The following is a 14,275-nucleotide window of genomic DNA, read 5'->3' as shown; positions in this document are numbered from 1 at the left end:
ACCAGTAAATCCAATAGTCTTTTATAAGGGAAGGTTCAAGATCAAAAGCTACCTATCCTATGTAGGATATTTCTAGATTTGTATTCACATAGTCTACATGTTGTTGCATTTCTCATTATGTCAATTTCATTCATATGGGGAATTGTTGGAAAATTTATAAAGGCATTAGTGAATTGAAATCAACTCCATTTGAATGAAAGGGTGCAACCCTTCATTTAAATAAAAGGATGTAATCCTTTCATGGTGTTTTTTTATTTTAATGAAGGGTCATGTCCTTTTTTTGTGCCTTTTCTGTTCAAACTTAACAGGTACCAACAAGCCTATATAAAGGTAGCCCCCATTCCAATTTTTTTCATTCCAACTTCCTCAAGTTCAAGCATTCCTCTTGTATTCTTCATCTGCGTGAGTTTGAATTTTGTGAGTGTAAAATATAATTTTGGTTCACAGTACAATCAAAGAGTGTGCTCTCTTCGTTTGTGGTGATTGTTGTATCCTAGAGACAGTACATCCATTATTCTCAAGCACCATTGAAGAAGCTGAAATTATGTCTTAAAGACACAATGTTCATACATTGGCCTCAATCACAAATTTGTTCATAAACTATCTATAGAAGTACTATAAGGTTTAATTTTGTTGTTTACTTTATTTTTTTATTTGCTTTAATTAATTATTATTGAAATTATCTCCCACACATCTTTCCCATCTCCATTTCTGGAGTGGTTTGTTGGCCTCCGCTGCTCGAACCAGATGGATAAAATCCATATTCGCTAGTTAGTGCACTGTGCTCGTTGCTTCCATACCCTTTGGTTCCCAGAGCCATCTTCCTAAATTTTTTCATGTCCTCATTGTATTGGTTAGTGTCATAGTCTGAGCTGCCATGAGAACTGTAGACTGTTTTGTGTCCGGGTTTGATTCCTTCGTTAAGATCAGACAAAGATATGTCTCCTTCGAAGGCCCGCACTACCTGCACAATTCGAGTTATGCTTATCGATTAGGAGTTAGCTCACATATAGCACATCTAAGTTAAGAAGCAAGAATCTTGCAGGCTATGGACATACTGACACATCAACATCAGAAAAATATAGGACATGACATGTGGTGGACATGCACAAAATATATGATCTTATATATTTATTATATATCACATATATGAATATTTCATTCCAACATAATAAAAAATACAACATAATATTAATTCCTTAATTTAAAAAGAGCATGGACTAATACGTATAAATTTATATTGTTTTTCTTATGTCATTGTATCCTTTAAGTTATTTTGTTCAAATATATGTTTCATCATGTGTGTCCGACGAATGTCAAGAAGTGTCAAATGAGCATCAGCGTTGGACAAGAACACGCAACTTAGAATTGTTCGTGCTTCTTAGGTAACACGCCATGGGGCTCAAGTAGGGTTGTGCAAAATACCGCCCAATCCGCTAAAACCGCACTGATCTGCATCAATCCGCACCGCTCTAACCACTAACCACGGTTTAAACTTTAAAATTTATAATCCGCCAATCGCTCCGCTCCGCTATAGTAATACATATATATTTTTTAACCTCCAATGAAATATCAATGTAAAAATGAGTGTGAGAGATATTTAAGATATGGAATTTATTACAAATTAGTAGTTATATATATGAAACATATTATGTAAAATTACTTTGTGTTATATATCTAAAAAATGTTATACAAATTAGTATTATATATTATGCAAATATATGATAATTAGTTAGAATATTCTTTAATCCGCCAACCCGCCAAACAGCAATTTGTCAATCTGCTAATCCGCCAACCCGCCATTCGGTTTGTAATTTTACCCTTAAACCACCCGAACCACACCGCGCACACCCTTAGCCTCAAGTGTTATGGTGCAAGATACACCAACCTTGGGAAGCAGAATCAAATTATTTGAAATTTGTAGATCAGATCATTCATAGCTTTGTGTGTTTTAAAGGTCTCAACCAAGACAATGCATTAAATTCCAGGCCTGACTTCCACTTGCAAGTGACGTAAGTAGTATGGAATGGTAAAATTTATAATTGAAGAACCATTCCACAATATCGAAATGCCACACTGGATTCATAACTTGTTGGCTCCATTAGGATCAACCAATTTGCATAAGATATAGGAATTGTTTAGCTTGACTATATTGCAAATAGGAAAATGTTTAGGACCCCCACAAAGGAGGACCCCCACGGCCTCCACTGATGTATTGACCATTGATGTTTTTGAATTTTGTTTCCCTATCTCTGACAATGACATGAATGGTCCAGATCATTTTTGGGGTTGTGTTTTGTAGGGGTTTTTATCATGGCTGTTGCAAAATAAACCCAAAATCTTACTTGGCTCATTCGTGGTCGACATCGTGCTGAATGACGCACACAAGCAGTAACACAACCAACCATACGAGCCATCTCGTTGGGTCTGTAATCCCTTTGCAACTGTGGATCAACAAGCGTATCAAAGTTTTCATCTTCCAAAGCTTGTGTGACCAAGGGTCGCGCCTACAACAAAGATAATTTTGTTAGACTTAGAAAAAAAAACCAAAAAATGTGAAAAGTAAATCAAACAAAATTAAAGCCTTTTATTAGAGTGGAAAAAGATTTAGTGGTTTTGATGTAATTGCTCACCCAGTCTACCAAGCTATCATCTGCGTAAGATTGAGATGAGTTAACAGGTCGACGTCCAGTAATTAACTCTAGAAGCACGACTCCGAATGAGAAAACATCATACTTGTCTGTAAGTTTCCCAGAAGAAGCATATTCCGGAGCCAGGTATCTAGAAGTGGTGAGCTTATTATTAGAATGTGAATGATATTTTAATAAGAACTAGTGTAGAAAACATTGTAATACCTTTGTCATTATCAAAATGGAATGAGAAATTGAATCTTGGAAATGAAAACAGAGCATCCAGAATGAGATAACAATAACTGAATCAATTATTGACAGAAGCAACTGAAAAGTTCCCATCACCCATATTAATGTATATATGGTATATATTCCTACATATATTAGGTATTGATTTCCTAGATATATTAGGTATTGTCATAGTTAGGTTTCTTATAGAATATTTTTTCTCATAGTTAGATTTTTAGTAGGATATTTTTTCTCAACCTATATATACATGACTTCTACTGTATAGGACAATATTATTCAATACAATTCATTCATTCAATGCAGTACATATTATTTCCTCTCTCTCTACTATTCTAACATCATATCAGAGCTAGGTTAAGAACTTAATAATTTTGCTTCACTGGCGAGCGGCAGCCTCACCTTGGCCGCCTGCCGGAACTCAACCTATTCCGCTATCATGTTTTTCTTTTAGTATCACCTCGTAGTGATCTCTTCCTTTTTCCACTAGTTTATTCCTGCCCCAAATATCTTAAATTGGTTTCTATCTTCAAACCTATTTGAGTTTGAGGGGGGGTATTATACATATATCATGATGAACATGGTTATACACCATGAAAACCACCTAGCCGCTACCTTTGGCGCACAATCAAAGCCGCACTCTCTGGCCCACAACCCAAGCCATCCCTCTCTGGCATACAATCCAAGTCGCTTCCTCTGGCGCACCACCAAACTCACCCCCCGGCGCACCATCCAAGCTGCCTCCTGGCGCACTCAGTTATCTATTGCCATCATCGTTCAGCACTACGTCATAAGTTATATGTGTGCCACACTTACTGGTTCAACATTCATCTCTACAACGGTCTGGCATGACCCCGTAAACTGTCCCGACATTGATTCTGATTAGCTCCTACATCAGTTCGGCGTGACCCCTGTAAACTGTCCTGGCATTAGTTCCAACTAGTTCCTACAACGGTCCGACACGACCATAAACTGTCTCTCGGCATTAGTTTCAACCAATTCCTCTATCGGTCCGGCATAACTTTAAATTGACTTGGTATTAGTTTCAGTCAGTTCCTATAATAGTCCAACACAACCATAAACTGTCTCCTGACTTTAGTTCCGGCCTCTGATCTATTTCAAGCGCCTTTGTGCTCCTGTTCTGATTTTGCAATCTATTTGCCTTTTATTTTATTTAGTTTTATTTCATATTTTAGTTTCTCTCTCCAAACTCAAGATGTTTATCCTCCTTGAATTTGAGAGGGGATGTTAATGTATATATGGTATATATTTCTACATATATTAGGTAATGATTTCCTAGATATATTAGGTATTGTCATAGTTGGGTCTCTTATAGGATACTCTTTCTCATAGTTAGATTTCTAGTAGGATATTCTTTTTCAGCCTATATATACAAGTCTTCTATTGTATAGGACAATATTATTCAATACAATTCATTCATTGAATACAATATATATTATTTCATCTTTCTCTACTATTCTAACAACCCAAAAGAATCAATTATTGACAGAATCAATTATTTGAAACTTGGACATAAGAGGTAGGCCTTACCCAAAAGTTCCCATCACCCTGGTGGATATGTGAGTGTTGACATCAGAAGAAAACTTTGCAAGTCCAAAATCTGCAACCTGAGAAGAGCATAAAAAATTACAGGTTACAGACTTAATGACAACAATCACCACTACTATGAAGTTTGGACAACATAATCAGTGGTTTGAAATTTTTTGTTTGTCACTTGTGATTAAAAATATTCATTCCACTCCTTGCACCCATAACTGATAAATCTCACCAATCATATCACATACAGAAAGGGGAAAAAACTCTGTTTTTCTTGGATTTATTATGACAAACTTCAAAGATGCAAATTGAAATTTAATGATTCTCGACCCATGCTTACAAGGAAATCTTACCATTGCCTCAAAGTTAAAATCCAGAAGTATGTTGGCTGCCTTAATGTCACGATGTATGATCTTAGGATGGCCTGCAAATAAAAAAAATTCAATTAAAAAAATATATTAACCCCAGTATCATATGCTAAAGAGTCGCTTCTTGCTTCTAAAACGAGAAGCAAGTATATGTATGAAGAGAACTTACAGTCCTCGTGCAGATAAGCCAGTCCTTTAGCAGACCCTAGAGCAATTCTCAATCTTGTGGACCAATCCATGGTAGGTCTTCCCTTTCCTGAAACGTTTTATTTTCTATATCAGAATCAATTTTACCAGAAGCATCCAGCATCAGCTCAACAGGTTCTTAGACAATAAAGCATATGTAGGACTCATAACTTGAAGTACATTTGGCGACTAGAGTTCATTAATATTCTATTGTTTATTGAGAAGGATTGTTCAGAAAATATACATGCAAATTTAAAAGTAAGAACCACTAAACAATAATAACCAGCAGACTTGAAAATTTAACCAACCCCTTAGGCCCTTACCATACCCAAAAATTAAAAAAAAAAAAAAATATATATATATATATATATATTTGTAAAAGCAACAGTAGATAGAAAATCAGATAAGCATGAAGATAAAGTAGTTGCCTCTGTAATTTAGTAATGAAAAGAACACTCACCATGTAAGTGAAACTCCATGGTGTTGTTCGGAACAAACTCGTAAACTATTAAATAGGATATTAAAGTAACAAAATATTAACAAAAAAAAAATCTATTTATTATATAAATAGGATATTAAAGTAACAAAAAAAAAAGTAACAAAATCATCCAATTTTGTCCATTTAATAGGTAAAATATTAAAGTACGCATATTATGCTTCTTGAAGCCTTCACCAAAATCATAAATTCTGACAAACATGACTAGTGTTTCACCAAAATTATTAAATTATTTTTATAAAAAATCTAAAATTAGTAATTTGTATATTAAAAAAATATTTACAACAAATATAAACATCTATATTTATCTATTTATTATATAAATGAAAAGACTTGTGAAAGTTCCAAACTCTCATTCCACAATTGTTAATTTTTGTGATTTTATGAATATTTAAAAATAATTCTATTTATAGATTTAAAAATAAAAAATAAAAAAAAACCACCTAAAATTTTGAATTACAAGTTCCTAAATCTCCCCCTCCAATATTTCTCTCTTTCCTAAATCTCATCTCATAATAAACTAACTATACATTAAAAAAAAAAAAAAAAAAAACAAACAAACAAACAAACAAACAAAAATCTCATCTCATAACAAAGTAATTATATATATATATTTTTTAAAAAAACATTATGGATTGAAAAGAACGTAAAACCACAATTGCTAATTTTTGTAATTGTAAAATATTTAAAAATAGTACTATTGGCTAACAAAATAATTATAGATTAAAAAAACTAAAATTGCTAATTTTTGTAATTTTAAAAATATTATTTAAAAATAATACTATTGGCTAACAAAGTAACTATAGATTTAAAAAAAAAAATTTGAATTACAAGTTTCTGAAATCTCTCCCCTAATATTTATCTCTTTCCTAAATCTCATAATCTATCTATCTATACTATCTATATAAGCAAATGTAGTAGCGCATGAGAATTCTCCAAACTCCTAATACTAAACTCTTATGGATTATCTTTCTTACGTGTTACCTCTCAAGTCTTCCCTCCCACTTTCCTAATTTTTAATCATTTGTTAATTATCTAAATCTTAAAAGCCAAAAGGATTATATATATTTAAATAAAATGATAAATATTTAGATATGAATAACAAAGAGGTAGAGATAAAAATATAAAAAAATAAAATAAAAAGATACCTATTCAAATTTCAATCACAAAATAATATAAAAAGTCAAATAAAAGATTAAAAAATAATAAAATAAAAAATATTATGAGTCAAATAAATTTTAAAATAAAAGATAATTATTTATATATGAACAATAAAAAAATAGAGATTAAAATATATACAATATATATATATATATATATATATATATATATATAACTATTTAGATTTGAATTGAAAAATAAAAATTCAAATGAAAGATAAAAAATATTTAAATAAAAAAGATTAAGATTAAGATATAAATTTCAAAAACATTATAAAGTTTTTAACAATCTATATTTACCTTATGTGAGTTTGTTGTAGAATTTCCATATATTTTGGCTAAATCTTTTTAAAGTTTATCTTCAAGTTGAACTTAATATTTTATCTTTTAAAATCATTAATTAATTATTCATATAAATTTTAAATATAATAAAATTACATAAATAAAAATGCAAATAAAAGATAAAAAAAACATTTAAATTAAAAATATTAAGTTTGAGGTATAAATTCCAGAAAGATAATAAATGTTTTAACGATCTATATTTATATTCTGTGAGTTTGTTGTAGAATTTTCATATATTTCAGCTTAATCTTTTTAAATTTTATCTTCAAGTTTAACTTATTATTTTATCTTTTAAAATCATCAATTAATTATCCATATAAAGTTTAAATTTAATAGAATTTCATATTTTGAATTGATAAAACTTCAAATACAAGATTAATATTCAAATAAAAAAGATTAGGAGTTAAATACTTTTTAAAATAAATAACTATTTATGTATGGATAACAAAAAAAAAATAGAGATGAAAAAATATACAAAAATAAAAATATAACTATTTAGATTTGAACTGCAAAATGAAAATTCAAATAAAAGATAACAAAATATTTAAATAAAAAAAAAGATTAAATTGGGATATAAATATCCCAAAAAGATAATAATTTTTTTAATAACCTATATTTATCTTTTGTTAGTTTGTTATAGAATTCCCATATATTTCAACTTAATCTTTTTAAAGTTTATCTTCAAGTTAAACTTAATATTTTTTGTTTTGAAATCATCAATTAATTATCTATACAAATTTTAAATAGGATAGAATTCCATATATATCTTTTGTCTAAGCATAATTTTTCAATATAAATAAAAGGTCCTGCAAATAAAACCATGAACAAAAGATTGGGGTGTGGGGCAGAGGGGGGAACACAATCAATATTGAGTCATTTTTTTTTATCTCTTTTCGGTGCCTAAAAATCCTAAATATTTGCTTTACATTTGAAATGTGAACTTGCATGAGTTTTTGCATTTGTGATAAAGTAAGTTTATGTTAATGGATATTATTATTTAATATTTATTTATTTTTTTGTTATAATCTGTATTTTTCTTTATTTCTTTCTTTTTGTTAATAATGTGTCATTTAATTAAGATTTTATTCTATTTTTTTCTTTTAAAAGCGCTACTATTATCAATTTGTAACTCTCTCATTTATTGATTGTGTTTAATTTTTTTTTTTTTTTTTTTTTTTTTTTTTTTTTTTTGTGAAGATGTTAGATTGAAAATGAAGAACACATCAAAATTGATTGAATATGGGTTTATACTTTAAATGTACTAATCAGTTGATTTTTTATTATTGATTATCCTGTTGAAATAACTCATAATTAAATTTACTTTAGGAACTTTTTTCCTTTGAGAACTAAATCACAAATTTCTTCTTTTTTTAATTTTTTTTATTTAGATTTAGAGTTTGAGCAAATGGAAGAGGTCTCATATTAAAAATGTTAATTTTTTTTTGAATAATTTAAATATTTATATTCTTTATGTTTGTCAATTCAATTTTAATGCATTTCCAAACCTTTTTAATTTTTTTTTTTAATCATTCCAAACCTATTTTTGTTTAATGAATCAGTATAACCGAAAAACAAATAACATGCAAAAAAAGTTTAACTACTAAAATGGGATGATTAATATAATATCTACTATTAATTAAACAAAATTAGTGTTACTTTTATTTAATATTAGTCATTTTGATTAATTATAATGTCTTTGTTACTCTACTTTGGTTGTCTGAAATAATTCTTAGATAAATTAGCTATTATATATATGATGATTTATTTAATGTATGATAGTTTTTAAAAATTTTCAATAATGTGAAATGTTAAATATTTTTAATGATGTAAAGTAAGATTTACATACACAAATTAAATAAAAATATTATAAAATACAATCAAATAGGAATTTTTTGTTGATGTATTGTGGATTGTATCTTGCTTAATCATCAATAAATCCTTACTTTGCCGATCAAAAAAAAAATAGGAATTTTTTTTTAATGATTATTGACTTTCTAAAATCCAGTGCATCACACGGGTGACCACTAGTACTATATATTATACCAAAGTGACTTTTCATCTTAGATGCCCTAAATGTTTCCAAACCTTAAATGTAATTTTTTAAAAAGAATATAAATCTCATACAATCTTTCTCTCCTAAAATAAATCTAATAAAAAGAAAACTCTTTCAACTCCCGTAAAATGTATACTATTAAAATATTTCACAACTAGTCTAATCTATATAAACCCAAAATTAAGCCTAACATAAAATAAAAATTAAACCTTATATCTAGATTCTCTCTCTATTCCATAATTAAATAAAATTTTATTCCCAAATAAATTTAAGCATATCTATACTATATATAATTTTTTAGAAAAATCTCATAATTTATTGTTTTTTATAATGATTCCATGATTTATAATTTAAAAAAGAAAAGATGAAAAAAATTATTCTTATACACTCTTTCTCTAACCAATTCTTTCTTCTATCTAAAAATCTTAGCCAGCATACGTTATACTTTTTCAAATGCATATAATAGTTTTTCAAAGTTATAAATAGAATATTTTTATTTTAATCAATTTTTTCAAAACTATTAAAGGTGTTAGTCAATTATTTAATTATTTATTTTTAATATGTGCAGCTCATCTATTCATTTTTTGCACTTTTCTCTCTATTTCACTGTGAGTTTATATGTTTTTAGAAAAAAAAAAATCATATGTAATTTAAAATTTTGAATCTTTTTATATAGGAAGTTAAAAAATAAATTTTAGAATTTTAAATATAGCTATACAAAACCATATCCTTTTAAATATAGCTATATTTATAATTAATTTTAATCTATCTATTACCTATCCTTAGTTTATATAAATAAAAATGTTGTACAATAATTAAAGTTCAAAGTCCTAATTTATTTTTTTTTTTCAAAGTTTAAAATTGTTAAAATGCATATGTTGCAATATCATTAATTTCTTCCTATTATAAATCTTATAAGATTTATTCAATGACTAATATTCATTTTTTGTAAAAAAACTCCAATATATTCCTTTCAAAAGTTAATATAGCAAGTCCACAAAATTATATTTTAAAACTCAAAATTATTAATACTTTTATTTTTATTTATTTTTGTTTTGAATAAACATGTTAAAATATAAATAATATCCAAATAAAACTATACGTATTAATAAATATGACATTAGTTTTAACTGTAATCACATCTTTTTAAAGTCTTTATTCATTTTTAACTTTTTTTTGAAATTTTAAATTATATGTTTCAATGATTCTTTCTTATGCATTAAGTTTTTAAAATTTCTTTAATTATTTTCCTTTCAAAAACCAATATAACAATTTTTTAAAATTCATATATTTTTATTCCAAAATAGTGAAGTATTAGAACTATGTCATTTTCTTATTTATAACAAAGCATAATTTTAATTGTTAATTGTCAATACAACAATTTTAATCTATGTTTATGAGTAAATATTATAGTAAAGGAACGTTTGAAACAAAACTCTTAAATTTATATATAAAATTTTATTTACGAGAGAAAAAATATAAAAAATTAAATATACTAATTATTATATTTTTAATAAATAATATATTATTTTATCTCGAGCATGGCACGGGTGACATGCTAGTATCTATACTATATATTAAGCAAAATAAGGTTTTTAACCCTAAGGCCTGTGAGAGCTTCAATATCCCAATCTGAATTTTCTAAATTTCTTATTAAAAAAAAAACTTTGCATTTATTGATTTGATCAAAATCTCCTTATCAATATTTATTAACTTTTTTCAATTTACATGTATTTTCACATGCCTGCATTTATTGATTTGGTCAAAATCCCCTGATCAACATTTAAAATCCCCTCATACAAATAATTATAGGTACAATCCGTGTATAGTTACTGCAATACCCTTTTCAACTTCTCCCATACACTATGATTAGTGATAAGATTGTTAAATTATTTTTATAAAAAATCTTAAAAAACATAATTTATATATTAAAAAAAATCTAAAACAAATATAAATATCTATAATTATCCCGTGCATAGCACGGGTGATAGGCTAGTATATACTATATATTAAGCAAAATGGGTTTTTAACCCCAAGCCTTGTGGGAGCTCCAATATTCTAATCTAAATTTCCTGGTTTTTTGATTTTTTTTTTTTTAAAAAAATCTTAGCATTTATTAACTTCTCCCAACTCCCAAGTCTTACCCTCATAATAATACTTTAATGCATTAAGAATAAGTATAAAAAAAAATTCTTTGAAATCCATCACATATGAATTCCTTGAAAAGTTCCAACACATATGATTATTATCTCTCATAATAACTTTATATAATATAAAAAAGGAAAAAAAGAAGACATTTAAAAAAAAAAATTTAAATCACAATTCACATATATAGATAATTGTAAACGCAATCCGTTCATAGCACGAGTGATATGTTAGTCTATATATAAGGAAAATGGGATTTCTAACCCCCAAGCATTGTGGGAGTTTCAATATCATAATTTTAATTTTCAAAATTTTTGACTTAAAAAAAATAATAAAATCTTAGCATTTATTGATTTGTTCAAAATCTCCTGATCAGTATTTATTAACTTTTTCCAATCCGCATATATTTCTACATGCCTTTTGAGAGCTTTGGTCAAAATCCCCTCAAACAAATAATTATAGATACAACTCGTGCATAGTTACTGTAGCACCCTTTTCAACTTCTCCCATACACTATGATTAGTGATAAGATTGTTAAATTATTTTTATAAAAACCTAAAAAAAATAATTTATATATTAAAAAAATTCTAATATATATATGTATATATATATATTTATAATTATCTCGTGCATAGCACGGGTGATAGGCTAGTATTATATAAGGAAAAAGGGGTTTTTAACCCACAAGCCTTGTAGGAACTCCAATATCCTAATCCTAATTTTCTAATTTTTTGATTTTTTTAAAAAAATCAACATTTATTGACTTCTCCCAACCCACAAACCCTTTTGACTTCTCTCATAATTACTCTCATACACTATGGTTACACACAAAAATAAAGAAGATAAGAATTTACCTATGGATCTCAAAAAGATATAACATTTAAATTTGAATTATAATTTAGTAATATAATTATCTATTTTTTTGATGTATATCTATCAAAATTTTAAATTACTTAATGGGACAAATTAATCAATTTTCTAAAATTATTGTTTTTTAATTTATAAAATAGATTAAAAAAAACTATTGATTGATTTATTTATTTAATAACAAAAATATTTCATAATCTCTCCATCCTAATCTCTCTCACCGATTTCAAAAAAAAAAAAAATAATAATAATTAAAACTTACCTTCCTTTTTTTTCCCCAAAAAATTAAATAATATTTTTCATTAAAGTTGTAGATATCTATCTATATCTTATATATTATATTATAACATAACCAAAAAAAAAAATCAAATAAACAGATAAAATTAATAAACTTGATTTTTATTTATTCACTTAAAATCTTTCTTTTGCATCACAATATCCAATTTTAAATTTTAAAAATCTTTAAAGTTTATCTAAACAACTCTAATTTAAAAATATCTCTAACCATTATACTTTAAATCAATAAAACTCACATGTCTATCATAAATCTAACTCACATCATAACTTACCTAAATAATAATAATTAAAAATAAATAGAAACTACAGATAAATTAAATTAAAAAAAAATAGATACCTACAACTCCATCTTAAAAAATAAAAAAATAAAAAAATCGGAATAGAAACTACACAAAAATAAAAAAGATAAGAATTTAGATATAAATCTAAAGAAATATGACAATATCTAAATTCGAATTATGATTTAGTAATATAATTATCTATTTTTATGATATATACATATCAAAATTTTAAATTAATCAATTTTCAAATCTTATTTAAAGAATAATCTGATTAGTCATCCCAACTTCTAAACTTCGCGAGCACTAGCAGAGGAGCTAACGGATTTGGTTAGGTAAGGTTTAAATTGTTAGAAGTAACATTCTCCAACTCTATAAATTTATTTATTTTTTAATTTTATTTTTTCCTTGTATGATTCTCTTTCTATATTGTTGGTTTGCTTTTGGTTTCGGTTTTAGTGAGATTTATGCGTTTGTTTACAGGTTTGCATGGTAGAGAAGAATTATTGGTGATTATAGTTGCAATCGAAGTAGGGGTATTTTTATACTGTTAAATCGAAGTAGTTGTATGATTATAGTTGCGAGTAGCAGTAGTAGGGGTATTTTTATACTTCTGAATCTCTCTCGATGCATGTCATCTTCTTGTACCTTTAATTTCATGCTATTAAATGAAATTTTTCTTTGCTGATAAAAAAAAAAAAATAGTTGCAATCGAAGTATCTATGTCTGTTCATGCTAAGGATTTTGATCGAATTTTGTTTTCTTCAATGAACACCATAAAATTGATGTTAAAAAAAATGGATATCAAATTTTTTATGTTTTTTGTCATTTTATTTTATAAAAAATGTGAAAATTTATTGAAAATTCAAGATTTTACTATAACATTAGATTTTTGTATAACTAGGTTAATTTAAAACTTTTAAATATTATTGTGTTCTTTATTTTTATTCTCTTTCTATCTCATTAGACCATTACTGCTATTTATTAGTTTATTAATTATAATTCAATTAATTGAAAGTGAAAACTTAATATAACTTTTCATATATATTATAGTTAATTTGTTACTACTATAGTTGTATATAATAGTATAATTTATAGGGATAATCTCTAAATATAATTTTTATTTTTTTATGTGATTAAAATAGTCCATCTTAATTAGATGGTTTCCTTTTCTCTAAAAAATCCAATCTATTTTTTTTTTGACTTTTTTATTTTTTAAATTGAAACATCAATTATTTATATCCATAAAACAAAACTGATAAACACATATCAAAAAGCTATACATATTTTTTTCTTTTTCTTTTACCTTTTCCATTTTTTAATATGTAGGATATTTACAAATAGAAAATGTTTGAAATCCCAAATTTTTTTTCATAATCCAACTTATAATGATGTAGTTATAAGTGTCAATTTTTATATAAATATGATAAGATAATTAATTAAATTATACATTTCAACCAATTACATACTCAAATTTTGACTATTTCAAGATGTTATTTCACTACAATTCCAATTAAGAGAATCTTCAACCCTTAATATATTTTTATCAAATTATAATTTGATAAAAATTTTAAAAAATAAAACATTAAAAATTATTGTTTTTTCAATCAAAAATTGGTGAAAAGAAAAAAAAAATAGGAATAAGAATGA

General features: G+C 26.3%; 1 protein-coding gene across 1 annotated transcript; it reads right to left on the bottom strand.

The window, feature by feature from the left end:
* Window positions 1-474: 474 nt before the first annotated feature.
* LOC114273659 (proline-rich receptor-like protein kinase PERK1) lies at window positions 475-5,490 on the bottom strand. The gene is made up of 7 exons (XM_082870368.1): window positions 5,448-5,490; window positions 4,971-5,057; window positions 4,787-4,857; window positions 4,428-4,504; window positions 2,634-2,781; window positions 2,346-2,507; window positions 475-964 (listed from the first exon to the last, which is right to left on the bottom strand). The coding sequence occupies exons 1-7, from the start codon at window positions 5,464-5,466 to the stop codon at window positions 680-682; spliced, it is 849 nt and encodes a 282-aa protein (XP_082726494.1). The 5' UTR covers window positions 5,467-5,490; the 3' UTR covers window positions 475-679.
* Between the last annotated feature and the right edge of the window lie 8,785 nt (window positions 5,491-14,275).

Source organism: Camellia sinensis, chromosome 5 (genome assembly GCF_055761805.1).
Source record: "Camellia sinensis isolate YWXY chromosome 5, ASM5576180v1, whole genome shotgun sequence".
NCBI lineage: Eukaryota > Viridiplantae > Streptophyta > Magnoliopsida > Ericales > Theaceae > Camellia > Camellia sinensis.
The sequence above is the reverse complement of the archived record's forward strand: the minus strand, read 5'-3'. Positions and strand labels throughout refer to the sequence as shown.

Coding starts and splice junctions, on each gene's coding strand:
- LOC114273659 (XM_082870368.1), bottom strand. Junction 4,858..4,970: donor GGCTTATCTGCACGAGGACT/GTAAGTTCTCTT, acceptor TTTTATTTGCAG/GCCATCCTAAGATCATACAT. Junction 2,782..4,427: donor AGGGTGATGGGAACTTTTGG/GTAAGGCCTACC, acceptor CACCACTTCTAG/ATACCTGGCTCCGGAATATG.